General features: G+C 42.8%; 1 protein-coding gene across 1 annotated transcript in view; it reads right to left on the minus strand.

The window, feature by feature from the left end:
- The window catches only part of CAMTA1 (calmodulin binding transcription activator 1), a 3172802-nt gene that overhangs the window by 3111093 nt on the left and 40052 nt on the right, over nucleotides 1-21657 (minus strand). Inside the window, exon 2 of the mRNA XM_078642975.1 lies at nucleotides 18352-18470. Within this exon, the coding sequence (XP_078499101.1) occupies nucleotides 18352-18470 (119 nt within the window). The remainder of the gene's footprint in view (nucleotides 1-18351; nucleotides 18471-21657) is intronic.

Raw genomic sequence — 21657 nt, forward strand, 5'->3', positions numbered from 1 at the left:
CCACATCAAAATTACACAATTCTTTATCCTCCATTAGGCCTGTTTTCCAGTAATATGAGGTCTTTTGAAAATTAAATATGCGCAATTATTCACTGTCAAGGCAGCATGGTTTTTAGTTTTGGTTTCTAATGCTTGCCGCTTAACTATGCTAAGGGATCAATTCATTTTTCCATAGGCCAATATTTTATTCTCAAAGTCGGTTTGGATTTTCTGTCAGGGCGATTGCAGTTCACTAGCCTGAGTTGAATAGTTTGACTGAAGTCAATATCTAGCAATTAATAAATTCCCTTCGAGTGTGCAGGCCTTTGGAAAACCCAATAAACTTTTCTATCTGAAGCACTTTTCTCAAGAGGGAGCCTCAAAGCTTGCCGTTTCTGTTTTCTGTAGCCATGTGCCCTACACGTTGATTTTATGCACTCTGTACAATAATTTGGATCTAAGAAAAGGCAGCATAAAGATACCAGGACGTTTTGTACTAGTTCAGGTAGTTCTTCTAGTTAAACGCCTTTAAAAAGTTTGAAAATCTTTTTGTATCATTTCTTGGAAAGAGAAGATTTATTTATAACAAAAATGTAGAACGTTTGAAGATTTCGACTTCTGATTTTGCTGAATATAATTACTACAACACTTTGGGACAGCACTCAAAATGCTACCCTTTGTAAAACTGATACATTTGTTCTTTCATACTGGACAGAATACTTTAGCGATCATAGTTTGCGTAGAAAAAGGGAGAGGAAAATTGGTAGTGAAAGGAACAAAATGGCAACCAGGAAGGTCTGCAACATGTAAACGCTATACATTCACAGGGCAACTCTAATGTTCAAGTAAGCTTTATTATGATAGACACCACAGTCTGAACATCTCTTATTTGAATGTTTTGCTTCTTAAGTTGTGTATTTTTATTCTCACAATATAACCCTTTTTTTAATGTTCTTACTGTCACTCACTAGATTTTTGGTTTTTAATTTATGTTTGGAAGTATTTTATGTTTTTGTAACTTCTTCAGTGTCCTCAAGCTATTATGCATTTATTATTGCGCCTTACAAATAATAAACAAGCAAACAAATTTAAGGGGAAATGACAAATTAGTCACTATAGTTTATTTTTTTTATTTTTTTAGCTGTTTTATAACGCGCTCCGTTACTACCAGAGTGTCCTGGCGCGGTAGGAAAAACAGGCATGTGGTCAGAAAAAAGAGATTGAGAGTTAAACTAATAAGCAAACCTAAAGTTAAGAACTTATCAGGAAAGTGGAGTAGGTCACATCCCAAAACATTGAGGGGGTGGGCGGGCGGGGCAGTTAAACAAAAAAAAAAAAGGGCAAGCACGCCTACACGAACGGTCTGCCACCAACACACGTCACAGCCTGGACAAAGAGACCTACTCACACATATTAACAAACATTGGCAAAGCCAATAGGTCCCCCCCCCATCGAGTTTTTTTTTCTTTTTCTTAAAGAAATACCTGAATCAAAGCACAAGCAGAGGATTGCCAGTGGAGGGACATCAATCAAAGTTAATTAATCTGTGCTTGGTCCATGTGCCACCGAAAGTAAAGGAAGAGACGCATGGGAAGCGCTGTCCTATTAGAAGGCAGAAAAGAAGAGTGAAAATGGGCAGGTTCGAAGCCTATAAAGAACACAAGAGCCACACAAGCGAGAGCACATGCTCACACAGGCAAGACCTGAAAAGACGCTTTTCTGCTGTGCGTGTCTGCAGAAGAGCTGCAATTCATGTGTCTCCCTGAAGACCTTTGGTAACCCAGTGCCCCATCCGATTTGCTAATAAAAGTAATTATTGTTACCGTGGTGCTTACCTTCTCACTCTTTACTGTTTAAGTCAGGGGAGAGCAGTGATCTTTAAGAACAGCTGCTTCATTTTATCCAATCACGACATTTTGATATTTTATATGTTGAGTCCAACTCCATTAACTTGTGAAATCTTAATTTACAAAATGCATTGCACTAATTGAAGTCAGGGGACTTAGTAAAGGGACCGTGAAGGAGACATCCAGTCGGTGAACAGAACAATGTGTAATCAGGAAAATTGCGTCCAAATCATAACTCCACTGCTTGACCAAATAGTGTGATCCTACTCAAATAAATGTTTTTCACTGTGACTCATTTTACTTGTGTCAAACCGAGATTACCTTGAAGAAATTCGGTTCAGAATATGTGCAGTATAAAAACCTAAATTTAGCATGACTGAATAGACAATGGTTACCCGTACACAAAACTAGCTGAATTTACAGTGAACACGATGCACAGATCTCTCGGTTCGCTCATGCCGTTGTTGTCAGGACATTGTAGGTGGAGAAAACTTCATGTTTATAAACTATTACTTTCGACTAATGGCAAGGTAGCAATATAATCTAATATATTATATTGAAACAAGCACCTTTTTCATCTGAACGAATCCTTACCGTATTTTTACAGGACCGTTACTGCATCATTTACATGCAGACTTTGTCATTCGGCTACAGCAAAGCCAACGCTCTGCTCTGCCTATGAATTTCCATGTTTGCTCAGCTCTAGCCAACACTCGGTGCGGAGGAGAGGTAAGTAAAACAAGCTTTGGCAAAGCAATCAGTCTCGCCTTTGGGACCCTCTGATGCGTGTTACCAATAGGTCTTCGTAGATGCAGCATCTCCTTGCAACAAGTGTCACTTTAGTAAAGTGCACTAACTCGTTTTTTTGGGAGGGGTAAGGTGATGAAATGAGAAAATTAAGATGCTAAGAGTTAAAAACCTTAAAACGCCTAACTGGATATTTGGTTCAGTCACTAACAGTTCTAGCTCTGTCTCCAGGTTTACTACAGTGTGATCTAGGGCAAACTGATTCATCCTTCTCCATATGGTTTCCTTGGTCTGAGAAACTGGTCAATTTGAGAAAGCTTAGAAACCGGCTTAACTCACTGCTAAGCGATATAAAAATGGGCATCGGCATCTGAAAAGAGCAACCCCTATCACCCAGGGATGCCTTATCGGTGGTGCATTTAGTTATTTAGTGGCATCATATAAAACTGCCTTTTTGTTTGAAAGGTGGGCCCGCCACCGTTTTAAAAGATAAGCTGCTAGAGCCGTCAGAAGGTACTGAATATAAAGCAGAAGTATATGCCCTTTTGATAATATATTGCCATAACTCGATAGGCATTCCAGCTAACTCACGTGCCATGCGGGAGTGATGCCAAAAGTAAGCTTAAAGCTGCCTGGCCAGCCAGGTCAAGAACTTGAAGGAGAGGTGACAGCGTGGTGATAGGAGCGAGAAGAGCACGGTCTGCCTTGACCCTGTGGGCACACAAGTCAGGTAAAGGCAAAGAGTCCCTATGCGTTTACCTACTACTACAAAAATACATTATTTTTTTTTTAGTTAAGGTTCCTTTAATGTACCTTCACGCAGAGAAAACAGGACAGGTGGTTGGGGAGGAGGTTAAAATAAAAAAGCGCAATGACGCGAACAGCGTTGTCGGAATCATAGTTTTTTATAAAAAAAATAGTACCTGAACCATAGCGCGAGCAACAGATGGCCAACTGGCGAGCAGAGGAACACTAATTAAATGTAATTACTCTATGATTGGTCTATGCGCCACCAAAAGAAAAAGCAAGTGACAAATGGGAAATGCGGTCCAATTAGAAGGTGCATGCTTAATGAGGTGAGACCTAAAAAAAGCCCCTCTTAAGGTGGATTGCCATTTCCACAAGAGTAGTGTGCCATAATAGTCAGCAGCTTAATCTAAACAGAACGGTACGATCCAGGACGGACACTTATGGTCCTAATTTCCCAAGCAGGAAAATAAAATGCCAAAAACGTCAAACTCTAAGCACGAGCACAACATAGGCCAGCTTAAACAGTGATTTTCGACTCAATGTACAAGCAATTGTTAAGTAATTCTAAATGGTCAATTATTTTCTAAAAATGGAAAGGTGCTAAAATCGGGTTCGAATTCTGCTCGCTGGTCTGTTTTAAATTAAATGAAAAATGTGACGTTCATCTGCGATATTTGTATTGCACCTTCAATCAATCTGTAAATGCACAGTGCCTTACAAAATTAGAGAATTATAACAGTATGCTAGTTACAACTAGAGTTCGATAGGATACAGTGGTTTAAAAGTACTCCTTGGCCAAAAGATGTTACATATACTGAAGATAAAGCTTCACCAAACAGGTCTCCAATCTGGCTAAATAAGAACAAAGGTAATGTTCTCTGTTGAAAAATATTCAGAAACACAAAATGTTCATTTTATCCATGTAGACCAGTAATATTACATTTCGAGGGGGAAGATAATCTGCAAGATGGCCGCACCCAAGTGAGGCTACGCCGGCCATCCTTTTATTTTCCCCACATTAGAGCACACATCCAGACAGGCAACTGCAGACTTGAAGTTGTGTGAACACACGGGCTTCGCGGATCTGAGACACTCCCGGCACAATGGGCCAGGCAGTGCTGAGTGTTCATCCGGTCTTGCTGGGCAGAGGACGAGAGGCAGGTGAGCAACTGGGGTCCATTGAAGCTGACCTGTGGAACCAACTACTATTGCAGACTCTGCAAAATGAGGCAGGAGGCCGTCACTCTTCTCCCAGGAGGTAACATACTGGGCCCAAATCCTTCCTTTGATTCTGCTGGGAGAGGCAAAACCTTGGGCAAGCCGAGTAGGCTGTGCTTGGCGCGGAATATAGCAGTGCTTTCAGGCACCTGCACTGTGTGACCAAATATTGGGAGGATACACCACCCATTGCCCTATGAGATTGTGCTGCCAGACAGGGGGACTGCCAAAGGTCTACCTGGTTTGGCCTGAGAGGGTGTCTGTTGAAAGTGGCTAGATCAGGTCTACTCATGCCTCCCCCAAATCCTTAATCATTCAGTTTGCTACGCTGGACCTACACTAGCCTGAATACACAAAACTAGAGAGTTCAATTGCCCACTGGAATTATGCACTTGCAACTCTAATTGTGCTGAGGAAAGATAGCACTGTGCCGGAGGGGGGAGGAGCAAGATTGCGGATTGACGCCGCAAGGGAGAACAGGCACACAGGGAGGCTTCCGTGCTCTCACACCCGGCATGGCATTTGAATCGAGATATGGGGTGATAAAGCGGTAAAAATATGTAACCGAGGAAATGACAAAAGGATTCGGATAAAGTGACCTCAATATAAGAGTGTCACTTTATCAATCCGGGAGAGTGTACGTCTCCCGGATTGCTCACCTGGTGGTCGGGCGGTCCTCGGCAATCCATTGGCAGAGACTGGTCTTCGGATTACTCACAGGGTCAGATTCCGCTTCTGGTAAAAACATGGCTTCACCAAAGACCGCTTCTAGAGGCACACGGGAAAGGCGGCTGCCGGCGAATTTAGCAGGGACAACAGGCGCTGTGCATGCAGATGAGACGGAAGAGCTACCGGCTACTCAGCGAGGGGATTCAACGAAGACTGTTTCGAAAGTCGGTAAGCCGTTGCTGCGTCTCTTACAGTCAGGGAAGGCGGCGGGGATGCTCGAGGCAGGTGCTGCCTCCGAGCAAATCACTGGCAACAAAATTGCAGATATTATCCTGGAGGCGATCCCAGTGTAACAAAATAGGTCTGAGAATGCTTTTGGTAATATAAACACTCCTAGGCTCAAGCAGAAGTCTATTTCTGATCAGCTGAAGGGGACTGATAACATTGTAAATACTCCAACACATCTTGGCGAACCAATGGCAGTGTATATATATTAATACCAGAGTTTACGGAGCCTCTGACAGAGTAATTCCATGGTGGGTAGTGTACAAATTGAACCCAACGAATCTGGCAGTGCATCCAGTCTATATAGCAGAGAAAGTTCAGTATCTGACGATTTGCTAGGTTGGGAGCAGAATCAAGGGGCTAATGGCTGCTTCTTAGTTACAACTTTGGCTATAATCCCTGCCTCAGCTCCTCCCAGATTATACTCTGATATGGATATGCATAATAACTTGCAATCTACACCTCGGATACTGTCTGGTGATAGTGAACCACGAGATGGGGGTGCTTTACCTGAGCTACAGGAGCTTTAACAGGCTTCTGTTAAACCTATGGAAAAGAGGTTTCTCCGGTTTCCAATTTGTCTGCTAAAAAGAAAAATGCTAAGTCTAAAATTACCAGAGGTAAGAAGAAAACTCATAATGGCCTGGACCAGCAGCGTACTGCTCCTCCACGGATTAAAGATACTCATGCTGATATCCCCTTACGTCGCTGGGTTCAAGCGAAGGGCGGGGTGAAGACCGTAATATCAAGGCTATCAGGTACTAGCCCAACAGATGATGGTACTGGTAACAGGAGGGCGGCAGAAGTAGGGGCGTATAACTCGGAGCTAAGACAGGAGACATTCTCTGGACAATCGCCTAACCTTAACTTGACTGGTCTGCCATCGTTATCTGGTGCCCCTCAAGTGCTGCAACAGGGAGCGACGGAACAACAAAAGGGGAAGACTCAGGATCAAGCTGAGCCGACACTTCTAGATTCTTCAGGCTTTAAAGAATCAGAGACTAGAAGCATAGGAGCATTATGCTCAGGCTAGAGCCAACAACGACAGCATTCAGCAGTCATTGAAGGAGGTAACACTAAAGGTTGGGACACTGGCGAATGAGGTTATGGAATTACAGCAGAGAGTAGCAAACACCGAGGGGACTACCTCACAAACTGCTTGTTCGCTTCGGACCCACAACGCCAATATCACAGCGATGCACCTCAAGATAGAGGACCTGGAGAACTGCCAGTGGCGGCATAACCTAAGATTGTTCGGAGTTCCAGAGGGGAAGGAGGGGATGGATCCCATAGCATTTATAGTTCAGCTCTTACAGAAGGCTTTCCCGGATCTGGGGGACTGGGACTGCCAGCCGCAAAGGGCTTATAGATTTCCACTTGTACATCATAAGCAGGGGTCTCGCTACCCAAGGCCATTTTTGATTTTTTAGGGAAACCTTCTGCTACGGCAGGCTGTATTTCTGAAGACTCGTCCTAGTTCCCAGGTGACGGTTGACTCTCACTATTTTTGTGCGGTCAAATCTCTGTAAAGTGTCAATGGACAGACTATTGCAATTACGTCAATTAATTGACCAGCTAAAAGCAATTAGGCCACAGGTATTTTTACAGGATCCTGCATGCCCGAAAGTTCTGCGGAGGGGGGCCAAATGCATTTCTTTTTGACCGAGAAAGATGCAAAAGAAGCTATCAGCGGATGGCAAACAGAAGTGTTAGATAAAGCTTGAGGTCTTTGTTGGTTTTTGGTTTCTTTGCATCTTCTTGCTTTTTCTGTTTTTTGATAACTTTTAACCTTAAAAGGGTTTTTGAGTAATGGGTGTGGGCTCAGCTGGAGTGCCACTGTGGGAGCACTGTCTCCAAGAAGCTGCCAAATCAGCAGCAGCTTATAAAAAGGGGATGATTCCTCCTTCACGATGCAGGGTGGGGCCGTTAAGTGCGAACGGGGAGGAGGGTGGACTTTAGTAGGGCAAGGAAAAGGTCAACATGATTGCATATAGGAAACTCAGAAGCAAGTTTATAAATAGAGATAATGAAAAGGGAATGAATACAGGAATTATGATGTATATAGAGTTGGGTATTAACAAATTGGAAGGGAATAATCAATGTAATGGATTGGATTAAGTGTTTAGCTTGGAATGTTGCAGGTCTGAATAGCAAAATTAAGCAGCAACTAGTCTGAAGAGCTACAAATGCACGATCCCCAGTTATTCTTGCTAACAGACACATCTCTCATTTAAGGATCGAAGTCTACTTAAACATTTGGGGTATGAAACTGTAGTATGTACGTCACAAGGTTCCTTACCGAGGGGGGTTGCAATACTAAAGCAGAAACTTTTTTATGTATGACACAGAAGACACTTGCCGATCAGGGGAGTAGATGGGCAATTGCACAGCTGGAAATAAGGGGGAAGAAATGTGTTTTTTGTTCACTGTATGGCCCTAATATTGATGATTCTTCAGTTATCGATTTGCTGAATATGGAATGGATGAATTGGGAGGGGGAGCGGGTGGTAATGGGAGATTTTAACTGTTATGGATTATAGCATAGATACAACTAGACGTGGGGCTACCCACAGAATGCGGAAGACACAGGCAGCAATTGTAGAATTGGGGCGTCTACAGCTAATTAGGGATGCATGGTGATATTTGTATCCAGCTATCCCAGGGTATACAAATTATTCTGCCCCACATCGACTAGTCTAGAATCGATATAGCATGGGTGTCGGACCAAATAATGCAGTCGTCAGATTTGGAAGTATGCCCACGTGTTACGTTGGATCATAATCCTATATTATCATCACTCAGGACCATAGTTGGAAGTAAGACACTCAGACATTTTCTTTTCCTAGATATCTACTCGCAGATGGGAGTGTATCCGGCTAACATTAGGAAACAGCTTGAATTATTTTTTAAAGAGAACATTGGGTCAGCCTCTCCATTTATGGTTTGGGATACTTGGAACGCAGTTCCTAGAGGCATGACCCAACTATATGTATGGCAACAGAATAAAGCACGTAAAATCGCAAGTACGGAGGCTATTCAAGCTATGCGTAGAGTGGAGAAACAACATGCAGAGGCAGTCCTGACAGGTACTAACAATCAAGAACAATGGCTTCTCTTCTATCTTAGACTAACTACAAATAAGACATTATGGGAGCGAGGAGCCCGAGAAGTCGCAAGTGGTTTGATGTTATACTTGAAATCTCTTCCTGAGATAACCCGGGCCCTGGTCTCTGGTGGTTCTATAGGCCAGAGTGAGTGAAACTCCATCCTCTAGCTAACAGGAAGCCAATGCAGTTGCCGCAAATGCAGGGAAATATGGTGGCGAAGTGGCACCCGCCTAATCAGTCTGGTCGCAGCGTTCTGTATTATCTGCAGCCTGCAGACAAGGTATGCTGGCAGCCCTAGATACAGGCTATTAGCATAGTCCAGCTGAGAAGTTACCAGGGCATGGACCTTTGTCTTCCTACAGTCTTCCGGTAGGAGATGTAAAAATTTCCTGAGAGCTCTTAACTTCCTGATGCACGTGGAAGAGATGTGGCGCACCTGCGTCTTGACCGAGAGGTCATTAGCAAATTTAAACCCCAGATTTCTGACCAATTCCACTGGGTTAGGTGGTGGGTCAAGCTGGGAGGGCCACCACATGCTAGACAGTGGAGGAGCCGCATGACTGAAAAACAAGACCTCCGTTTTCTCTGCATTAAGCGTTAAGCAATTCTCATTCATCCAGGCCGAAATGTGTTTCAGGCATAGCTTTAACTTGTGAAAGGCCACCTTGAAGTTTTCTTTGAAAGAGAACACTATCTGTTTATCGTCAGCATAGGAGACTACCCTCACACCCCATGTCTCGACTAGGGTGGCCAGCGAGGCCAGGTAGGCATTGAATAGTAGAGGGTTCTGCGCCGACCCCTGGGGTATCCCACAAATAAGGGGATTCTGGGAGGAAACAAAAGGACGTAGGTACACCTGCTGCGATCGATTCTCAAGGAACGATTGAAACCAAGAAAGGGCTGTTCTCCGCACTCCTACTTGTCTCAGCCTCGCAAGCAGAATCGGGTGGGCCACAGTATTCAACGCTGTTGACAGGTGAAATAACACCAGCATCACTGAGTCATCCTGGTCCACAAATTCACGTACTGTTTCGGAGACTTCAAGGATTGTGGTCTCTGTGATGTACCCAGCTCTAAAACCCAATTGAGAGTCGTGTAAGAGACTGTTCGTTTCTAGGAATTCTGCTAGTTGCCTCTGGACTACCTTCTCCAGAATTTTCACTGGTTCTGGCAGTAGGGAAATACGCTTGATCCGCCTCTGGTTTCTTTAATAGAGGCAGCAAAAATGCTTGTTTCAAAGTGACTGGGTAAATCGGATGAAATCCAAATCGGATTCAAAAATGGATTAAGACAGGGGGGCAATAATCTGAAAAGCCTAGCTGGGACGGATCTGCAGGCGAACCTGACTTGCACCTGGACAGCTCCCTGAGTGACTCTTCCAAAGGCCGTGTGCAGAGGTCTGACCAGGTGAAGGGGGGGGGGGGGGGAGTCTGAAGTTAAACATCAATGTTCTCTGCATCTGCCAAGTCTCCCAAACGAACGCGAACAAATGTTATTTTAAGAGAAAAACGCATTCTATATCAAGTTTATATGACCTCCTTGCATAGCAAACACCTGTTATTACTGAAGTTAGAGACGTAACCTATTTTTAGATATATAAAGGCTCATAAATATGGACAAAATATTCTTTTAAAACACAGGTTGCTCTTTATTTTTAAGGTTTTAACTCATGTTGTTTTTCCCAATCAAAATCTGTTTGGAGCACTCTAATCCAACCCACGAAAGGGCAGGTGACCAGTGAAAGGCGGCATGCATTCTTCCCATCCATTACAGTAGAAAAATGGAAACCAATGTGCCAACACATCAGCATTCCTCCCGTCAACCGCTCCTAGATGTACAAAGCTGGGGGTCCTTCAATCTTCAATTTAAGGTAGTTTCCGTTTCAGAAAGTCATTCTTTTTCGGAGAAACGTCCTTCCAGCTTTCACTGACTCCTGAACTGAACCGCAATTTGATTATGCTGAAGGTTATTTCAAAAGGGAGTAGCCATCAATGTGCAGAACTAACAGAACGGTCCACCTGCAGGAGTGCCCAATAGAATATAGTGTGAAGGCTACAGACATCTGCCACCCATAAACAGCTGAAAGCCAGTGACAGAAAAAAAAATCATGCATAGCAATAGTACAGAAAAAAAAGTGCACGCAAAACGAAACATTGAGGAAAAGGAAGACTTGAGAACGGTTGTAAGACTAAGAGCCAAGGCACAGGGCGCCCTGGTCTCCAATTCAGTCATTCTACCGAGCAGCAAAATCATGAGTGGCATACTACAAGTTACAGATTCAAGGCAGGTAATTCCAACTAAAATGCAAGGTAAGATAAGAAAAAAACTATTCATAATCGATTGTAATGATGCCTATCTTTCATCCACAGATTAAAATATATAACATTTATTGCAAGAGAGCAAAGAGTAATACGTGCGCAAGGGGATTGAGGGTTATATGTTTATTGATTCTGAACAATGAAATATTTGCACCATTTAGCTTTCTTACAAAACTAACATTAGCTAGGCTGGCAAAGCTTAAGTTGCTCTACTGAGAGTTATTAAGGAGGCAGAGACTTTTATATTGTAGATTTCTTGCAGTTCACAAGCAAATTGATGCAGTTAATTTTGAGAATGTATTTCAGTTTTAAGCATCAAAGCGGTCCCAGAAGATACATGCCATGAAGTAATGTAACTTTGCTTAAATCTGAAAATATGCCATTATGGTAAACTAGATTCTGTACACATGAACATACAGTATTGTGTTTTTAAGATGTTGAAATTACAGACTTTCAAAGAAGAAAGTCATATCTTCAAGAACAGTCTCCGAACAGTTGGCTTCGCCTTAATGTCAACTGCACATATACAGGACCATATAGCTGTGAAAGCCTTCCCTATTTACTCATGAGCAATTTATTTAGAAGAAATGCAACTTACATTAAACAGCTTGGTGCATCGATAGACAAAGTGACGTGCAAAACAAAATACGAAGACGAACAACCTTATTAGAAAACTTGCAAAGGAAACTGTATTTTGTACAAAAACACAAAATCATGTAGTTTACACATTTGAGTAGGCCTAAACACCACCACAAATTTAACATGGACTCCAACAGCAAAATCGGCGAACAAAAACGTAGACAATGCCGCACCGCGTGTAGTTTAGCAAGTGCCAGGTGCTTTTGGTAAGTCCATAATTTTGTTTTCTAAAGAATCCATCAAGGAAACCTGTAGTTAGTTTTACCTTTACCATACCAATTACTTTTCACAGGGGTACCCCTTGCTTCATGTCTCTCTCCCAGTGGCAGTCGAACTACTTGCAGCATTTGCGGCCAAACGGACCATTTGCTCTCATTTTTTCCTTCCACTCTTGCATGTCCTCTCAAAGCGGTGCTTGTTTGGCTACCTGGAGTTCACCTTTGAACAGCTGCCGCGTTCAATAAGGAATCGGTACTTTCACACAATTCTCCTCAACCAACCCAACCTGCTCTCCTGGGCCTAAATATTTACATGAAAATCTAATTACTATTTGGTTGGTTTACACCATCAGTCACATTGTCACTTCACCTCCAACAACCTCGTGTTATTATTACTTGCTGGCTAAAACAGGGCGCATTTACACCCAGCTTCTGCATACTGCTATTTAGTTTCCATGTCAGTAATTTGCGGCTGGCCTCTGCTGCGCAGAATGTGCGGGGGCCCGTAGCAGTAGTCCATAATAAAAGCAAGAAATGTGGCTGGGGAGAGGGAATACCATGCATAGTGCCGAAGCGCTCCAGACAGCAAGGCAAAGCTGACTGATTAGTAAGGTGTGCGTTAACAGTGGTAAATATGAGCGAAAAATGTAATCAATCTTATAAAGGTAGCTGTATCACCAGCTAAAGGTGCACAATTATTTAACACGAATGATTTACTGCCTCATTTTCACAGCAAAGCCATTTGATGGTCACATATGTTCGGTGCAATAATGACACTACGTCATATTTTTATATCTGATAGAGGCAAGTTTCAAGACGCTAAGAAAACACCGTCAATTTCTTAATTTATCAGAGCTTTCCATGACCACGTGAAACTGCAGTTCTATGGTCTTCGAAAAATTCACTACAGCGCAGGCAGCACACTCGCCTTAAGGGCCAGTTTCTGTAAATCAGTCTTCTCGTTACAGCTCCAGCTAGTCTGAAAAACAGCTAAGGGTTCGGTGCCCAATGTATATCCTAAACACAAACTAATCCCTTGCTGTGCTCAAAGCATAAGGACCTAGACAGAGCAGTAATCCAAGTCAACACTGGGTGCGACAAGTGGCTAGTCCAAAACTTCTTCACCAAATGGAGAGCTCCACTGCGGTCTCCAGTGCATTTCATCCCAGGTGGTCTATCACCTAAGGAATTGGGAAAACCCCAGATCTCCTATCAAGTTGCTCTTCAGGAGCGGACGCCCAGGTTAATCATCGACCCGCTGTGGAGAGGCAGCATAAGCCTGTTTGTCTGTAGACAAGGTGGAAAAGCAAGAGGATGGAGTACTATGCTGCCTCCAAGTCACTTTCTCTGGAGCACCTGGATGTGTATTGTGCAGAGTTCCATGAAATCGAACTACTGTGCTCCAATTACTCCTAACGTGCACTCACTTCTATTTCCATCTCCTGCTCACTATTATCCTCCCCTTTCCATTACAGCCTTTACTTCCTCCATCCTTTTCCATGCATCCTGTGCCCATTTGTCCTTATGATCCTGCTCATCTAAACACCAAAACTCATTTGAAGGTAAAATAATACACAAAATAAAAGAATCATTGGCAAAGCAAATGGGTCTCACCATTGGGACCGAATACATTTGGGAATGGGGTTTAGCCCTGCTGTACAGCTTCCCCGATGTTGAGGAGCATGGCTTTACATTTATAAAAAATAAGAGAGAAAAAAGAAGGTCTACAGAACTGCCTCTATGTCATCACGTAGGTGTGTGCGCAAGAAGAATGTGTTCCACAACACACAGAGCCTGTGGATTCTACGGTGCAGTCTCTTATTCTCTTAGTAAGGAACCAGCACAATAAGGTAGTGTATCCCAGAGCAAGACTCGTTGGAAGGGGTTTCAAACGTTCGATAGGGCTGGAGCAGATCCAGTTACTTCATGCTTGATTCAACATCAGTCTGGTCTTCAAGCAGTTAGTGAGTGAAATGTGAATTCTAGTTGAGTAACTGTGCTTCATCACCACAAGAAGCTGGGGGGTGTCACTCGAACAAAGTTTCATAAGCTGCGAGCAAGGATCATACATTGTATGTGTCCACTGTATCAAATGAAGTAACACATTAACACTGTAAGAGAGGGAATCCACTTTTTATTTTACCAAAGTCCCCACCTTAACATTCAGCTTGAAGGGGGAAACCCTGGCCTACCCTTTCAACCTGCTATCGAAACTCCACTACAGCCCTAGTGTCTTCTCAGACTCAACTTAACAAGTCACCACCCCCCCACTCAGTAGGTTGGCACACAGATCAACAGGTACAATCGCTCTACTGTCCCAACGACCAGGACGTGCAAGCTTTCTTTCTCCTGCAGGTGGCAGTTTAACTGAGGTTTCTAGTTAAAGAAGCGTTATTATGGAGGGAAAGGTGGGGGAGGGGCACCGATTAATCTGATCTGTTAAACAGAAAGCGATACAAAAGGGGGGGATGATGGACGGAGCGTTTGAGCAAATCAAACACTCACCCCCAGTCAACTGATCTGGGTTTAATCCATCACCATTCTTTAGCTCACTCAGCCACCCCAGTTCAGACATGGCCATATGCAAATCAGTCTGATCCTGTGCCTCATGAGAACAGTCCAGCCCGAACTGCCAAGCCAGGTCTTACCTGGACCGGAAACAAGCATTCTGGGACCGGTTTCGGATTCATAATCCTCATCAGCCAGGCTATCTTGAATCCAGTGGCCAAGTGAGCAAGGGACTCACGTCTGAGCATACCCTGCCAACTATGGGCGAACAAAGCGATACAAAAGGGGTTAAACCCAGATCTGTGACTGGGGGTGAATGTTTTGCCATTGTGCAACATTCCGTCCATCATCTTGTGTGTTTTGCTGTTCACCCTATGTGGGAAGGGTATGCCCAGACGTGGGTCCGGTGCTCACTAAGCCACTGGAGTCAAGCTATCCTGGCTGAAGACGGCTGATAGCCAGAAACCGGTCCTAGGATGCTGGATTCCGGTCCAGGGAAGACATGGCTTGGCAGTTCGGGCTGGACTGTTCCTAAGAGGCACAGGGTCAAGACTGATTTGCAAATGGCCATGTCTGAACTGGGGTGGATTGGTGAGCAAAATAACGATGGATTAAACCCAGATCTGTGACTGGGGGAGAATGTTTTGCCATTGTGCAACATTCCGTCCATCATCTTGTGTGTTTTGCTGTTAAACAGTAAAGCAGGCTATAACTACAGCCAATAGATGGAAACCCAAGGATTACATTGGTAAATAAGCGTGACCTACTCCAAATCCCTGAGATGTATTACCTTATGCTCTCGGAAGTACCATGGTGGATTTCCTGCGACTGCAACATTGAGTGGGATTCTACATTTAGGTCAGCACTCCACTGGGTCTCTAACTAGATGGAAAGGCCCAGGTAAGATAAGGATAACCCAAACCTAAGCATGTCTTTACGAGTTATGGGCTGTTGGAAGGGTGGGAGATTGGGGTGTGTGGAGTCACAAAACACCCTCCCCAACCAGACCTCGGTTTTCACCTGCTTTTCGGAGTCTGAATCCTGCAAGGCCAACTGAGCCTTCCGATGATCGGCAAACAGAGTACCATTAAAATGGATATTAAGAATAACTCATTTGCACTACTTTGAGAAGACGTAGATGCTATATAAAACAAACAACTTTTGTTCTGAGCAACAGATGCACTTTACCTAAAAAAACAAAAAACTTTAAACTAGCTCCATACTACAAGCAACAGAAAAGCAGCTAAACACAGTTAAAATCAGCACCAGAATAATAATGTTCTAGATTTTAAGAGTGTGTGGATTAGAGAACTCCATTAAAAGAATTCTGAAAGCTCTCCCGCATACTTGGATAGCAGTAGTCACAAAAAATCAAATCACAACTTAAAATAAATTACTTTTATTAGAAACCATGCTATAAAAAGTTATTCACAGCAAGGTACTTTTAAATTCTGTTAACACTGATATCCCTCTCCTTCTGGATGTACACTGAACATTTTTTTCCCTAACTTTCTGTAGTTCTTTCTAAAAAGTGATTTTACAGATAACATAATAGGCCAACATTTTCTTTGCACTTTAAAGACTGTCAATTTTCGATCCACCCCCAAATACTTCCATGAGTTAGTAGGTCGACCAGGTTGCTTTTTTTTGTCTACCTGGTCTCCTTGAATTGGGACAAAATACGCAGCTGGGCATCTGCTGAACTAGGAGGCAAAATGTTGAATAGGAACGTGCAAAGCAGCATTTTGAACGGCAGGAGTTGACACGTGTTGAGTAAACCTCATGCCTTTCTTTCACCCCATAATTTTTTATAAATCGCTCTTGCAGCTTTTTTCATCCACTTTTTTTTTTTTAATCACTCGTGCAGTTTTTCATTCCTGTTTCTCTCGCTGTCACTGCACTGTTTTTCTTTATCCCAGTCACCCTTTTTTGCCTCTTTGCCTCAAACTACGAGGTTTAAATGTTTTATTTCTTAAACAAAACAATACATCATAGATAGTCAATTACACATTTCAACTTAGACTTTGGGTCCAAGACTGATGGTGAAAACTCAAGTCCTAGTTCCAGTAGCGCAAGTACATGTAAACCATACAAGGAAACAAAAGGAAGAATACAGGACTATTTGAAAAGGTAACCATTCCTTGGATATAACTAACTGTTTTTGTTTCTATTAAAAATGAAGAATGATGGCAAAGGATCCCTCAATATATTTCTTCTTTACTTTTAATCCCCTTTAAAACCTAAACTAGACTTTACTTTTTAACAACTTCTCTAATTTTGGAGCGGCAGTCAAGGTTCCTTCAATCAACATATGGCTTCGTCAACTATCTCAAGTTGTATTTGGCTAAATGAAAAGATTATTCCAATAAAAAAAAAATAGCAAGGGGTGATGTTACCAAATGCTTTGAGAGGCCGTCAGAAAAAAAAAGAAAAAATAATAATAATAAAATAAATCGCACCCGCGTTACAAAAACATGAATGCTTGTGCCAGCTGATCTTACTAATTAATGGAAAAGGATGTTGCTCCACAGCCCTCAGAGTATTTATTTCACATTTTTGACTCGCAACATCTCTCATTGCAGCACATTTCAAGTTTTAGTCTAACTCAAATAGAAGTGTTTTTTGATTGTGGCATTTTATTTGTTTATGTTTTCGCCTACTATCAGTTTCGTTTCTGAATTGTGTTTTTATTTGACAGTAACTTGCTGCATAACTAAAGTTTATTTAATATGATGGGTTGTAAAAATATCGAATCAAGGGCAGAGCTAAACAGGAAAAAGCTGATTCAAAATAGAGATCTCCTTTTCTGATAACATGAGCATACAGCAAGGAGGTGTTTACAAAAAGAATACCATGAACAACTTAATAACAGCTAAATAGTCTGACTAACTCATTTCAGCATTATCCAAATCAATGGCAGTAATATTAGAATGCTTCTCAACCTTGTTTTACACATGTTTGAATATTGTTTACTTTAACTGTCATTCGATGAAAAGGGGCAGCACACCGAAAGCATGCATCAATACACAAGCCAGCTAATAACTAGACTTCAACACTTTCACCCAGATCCTCAATAAAAACCGAAGCAAAATTAACTTACTTTTGAAAAAGGAATACAAACTAAAAAAATACTTTCTTTTAATACAGATTTCATCGCATTACCATTTTTGTTCTGGAGAAGGTTAAACTGAGTTTTTAGGCAGGAGATTGTTAAAGCGCACTGCTACGTATGTCCTTGTGGGGCTTACTAGCTCCACCAAATTCTCTGTAAAGAAGATACATTTTCAGACTTCTGTGATGGTTGTTAAGTGTACTGCGAATTCAACAAGCTATCGAAGACAAACTTTTCATGGCAAACCACTGTTAGTGCACTTATCCACCACTAAATGTTTATTAAATGTATTGCAACTTCAAAATATTCTACAATCGGAATGAATAGGCACAACAGCAAACTGCAGCTTACCCCAACACAGATGAAACATCCTAATTATACTATGTACAGGGTTCTGCTAGTGGCTCCTACAAATGCTAGTCAAACAATGTCTCTGGGGATCCTTAATATTGTTAAATATGCAGTGAATATGCAAATCTACTCAAAAAGCTATACATGCCGTAACTTAATTCATTCTTAATATTCATCCAAAGTGTACCGGGTTTGGTGAGGACCATGTTTTGACATTTCTAGTCTTAGCCAAATCAAATCTCCTAGAAGAAATCCATGCATTTTGTATGCGTGCAATTCCAAGATGATGTCAAACCAGTTTATTGAAACCAACAAAAACAAAATCAGCGTATTTTCACTTCTAAGAGTTCTATGTAACTTTATAAAAGCACACATTTAGTCAAACTCATTCAACAAAAGAAATTACACACAAGTTCAGTACACATGGTTAGCTAGATCTCAGGAAGTCATAGACATGCTTTAAAACTTCTGTTTCCAAATATCACAGGTCCTAGAAAACAAGGTATAACAGTATAGAAATAAAAAGTAAAAGAAAGAACTCCATTTTGATGCAGGCTCCACGGCATCCATAAACAGTTTCCTAAAAAGAGAATCAGTGTCTACCTCATTGGTGTTCCATCGATGACGTTCTTTTGGTAAACTTGAACATTTTGGTAGACATTCAAGCAGCTTCTTCGGTAAAAAGATCTTTACATGGCTGCCATTGCTGTTTCCATGATCATCTAAATGAAAACAAAAGATAAAAATTGCATCCAACTTTTCAAGAAGTTAATACAGTCTTAATTGAGAGATGTAGCTTGAGCAAAATGAGGAAAATATTAAATTCTTCTAAGACTTTATTTATACAATTATTGTCATAAAAAATATTTCACTGGAGATGCACACTTACCTAGGACTAGGAATTTCTTATTTTTGTACCAAAGAATATCAATTTATTCCCTAGTTAAGTCCAACTAAGCCAGCATTAAAACACACCTTAAATATATGGATTAAAAAAAAAAAAAAGAAAAGAAAAAGTCGGTCATCTACTGGTAATTACATTTTTGTTTTAAATGTAACAAATCTAGTTTCATTTTGTAAACTGACAACATGACTGGATGCACTTAAGGAATACAGACTGCAAAATCAAAATGATCAATTGTCCAAAATATGAAACATTCGTCACTGTGTTATCAACTCAGAAAAATCGAACGGATTAGACCCCATTTAAAAACTGTAAGCGATGTCTTTCTGCTCCTCAAAGCGGTCACAGTACATGCTAGCTTGTAGCTTACTTATGTATGTGGCATTGCTATAGTCCAAAACAAACTAAAAGGCAACAGAGCACTGTATATGGTCAAAAGACCAGCTTAAATTCAAGGGGTAATAAGAGGGAGTTGAAGAGTTTATGTAGTGCCTTTTAAAGAGGCGAGTCTTTACTTCTTCGCTAAACTGCAGCAGCGTTTGGGCTGTCCCGATGGATACCGGTATATTGTTCCAGATCCTGGGCACATAGTTGGAAATGGACTACTCTCTTTTTCTTCTTTGCACTTATAATTTCGCAGTCTGACGGTGTCCTGGTTGCAAGTGTGCCTGAATCCACAAGAGATTGTGAGCTTGTCTGCAAGAGAAGCGAGGATGCTCGTCGTGACGTTGAGAAAAGTTCTCCCAATACGTCAAAAAATTTACTTTACCATACTAAAGCATTTGTTCTATTTCAGCTGGGCTTTCATAATGGCACAGGTGTCCCCCTAAGTGCCTATTTTAGGCAACCCAAAATAAAGCAGCTAGGTTTTGCCAAAGTCTGAGTAAATATGACGACTTTACCCTACCCCGAAAGACAATTTAATTTCTTTGAGGAGGGAGATGGGAGGGACGATAGTCCGCGCATCTACGAGAACGGGGCTGGGATTTCGGGAGAACCACAATAGTGGCGATGTCCGTTTCCTGTGGAAAGAAACCATTCTCCACGGCCTCGAGGAACAAGCTGGTCAGGTGGGGCATTAGCGTGTCTCTGTATGCCGCATAATACTCCTGAGGAAGACCATCGGGCCCGGGGTCTTAACCGAGGAGGTGAGGGTGATCGCCCATTTGATTCCTTTGCGTGAAATGGGACGATCCAGGTCTTTCTGGACAGCCACTTCTAGCTTAAAGAGACGCACCCCACCCCACTCAAGGAGGGCCGAGAGTGACAGCTCAGGGGGTTGCGTTGTGTACAGTTTCTGGTAGTATGCCGCAAAGGTGTTAGCCATCGCCAGAGGGGCACGGTGCACCCCTCCAGCCTAGTCAGCCACCTCTGGGATAATACGATTCGTTCTGGGGTATGTGGCCAGCCTGTGCAGGATCCTGCCATTTTTGTCTCTCCAACCATAGATTCTCACCACCGAAGACCTCCAAAGGAGCTTAGCTGCGTCCAAGGATAGCGGTCTAATGGCGTCCCGAAGATGGGCAAGCTGACGGGCTTGGGCGACATCTTCTGATGTTGATAATAGCTGTTCCAAGCGGAGTGCCTGGTACTCCTTGGATGAGATCTCCTGCATTCGCGCCTGCCTCTGGATCTTTAGCTGCCCTTTAGCGATGCCCCATATGGCCGCCTTCCCTACCTCCCAGATGGTACCCGGGGAGGCTACAGAACCCTCATTTTTAGCGAAGTATTGTTTAAGCTCCTTCCCCAGCACTTTTTTTAAAGACTATCTTGGAGGAACCAGGCGTTCATCCTCCATGTTTGGCGGGCCGAAGGAGGGGGAGCCCCAGTGCTGACGAGTACTGGAGAGTGATCGGAAATGCCCTCTGGGCAGAATGCGGATGTCTAAAATTTCAGAACAGTCCGGCGCAGGGAAGAAGATCACATCTATGCGCGCATGTGTGTGGTGCGCCGCGGAGGAATGTGTGAATTGAGTGGTGAGGGGGTGCCATGTGCGCCATGCATCGTATAGTCCCAGGAATTCGGACCAGCTCTTCAGCTGTTTCGTGTGAGCAGCAGAGGAAGGATCCGTTGCGTCAAGGGCCGGTGCTAGAACTGCATTAAAATCACCTACCACAACCATGTTGCACACAGGCTTATTATTTACCAGGGCAGCCGAATGCGCAAGTGTGGACATGAGCATCGTGGTGGGGGGAAGGGGGGGCATATATGGACATGAGAGTGAGAGGGGAGCCAGCCAGCGACCCAGAAATTGTCACAGACAACCTTTGAGGATCATGAATTACTTGCGAAAGTACGAAGGGCAGGGTGCGCCTCAGGAGGATGGCCACCCCTCGTGAGCCCCTGGAGAAGCCGGAGTGCCATACTCTGTCGTAGCCGTAGCGAGCCAAGAAGGGGCAGCAGTTACCCAAGAGGTGCGTTTCCTGAAGCATAAGAATATCTATGTGAAGACGCTGCTCATATCTCAGAATCGATGTGCGCTTGTGCCGATCTAGCAGACCATTGACGTTCCACGACAACACGTGGAGACGCCCTAGGTATAGTATTAGCGATCATGGTAGGTGCTACCTGGTCCAGGACGTGTAGTCTGATGGGGGTACGTAGTGGAGCGTGGGAGCCCGCATTGATATGAGCACGCTCTTACTATAAGAACAGATCCTGTCTTAATAAAAATGTGTTGTATCATTCCACGGTAGCTGAAACAAACTAGCATTGGAAATGCAATAGGTCTCGCATTAGAAAAGTTGGAGCTATTGGTCTTGTAAATGACAAATATTTTATTTATGAGTTGGTTTTTAAAATAGCTAAATGGATAGCTTTGTCATTTACAATGCCAATAGTTCTAACTTTCGCGAATGTGACACCTATAGCATTTGTAATGCAACATGTTTTGTATTTACGTGACTTAGATGGCAGCTCTGGTCGTTAGGCCACATCTCTAGAGAGATGTACGAAGTACTGAGGAAGACAAGATAAACTGCACTTCAATAATGATGTCGAAATTA

Source organism: Lissotriton helveticus, chromosome 5_1 (assembly GCF_964261635.1).
Source record: "Lissotriton helveticus chromosome 5_1, aLisHel1.1, whole genome shotgun sequence".
NCBI lineage: Eukaryota > Metazoa > Chordata > Amphibia > Caudata > Salamandridae > Lissotriton > Lissotriton helveticus.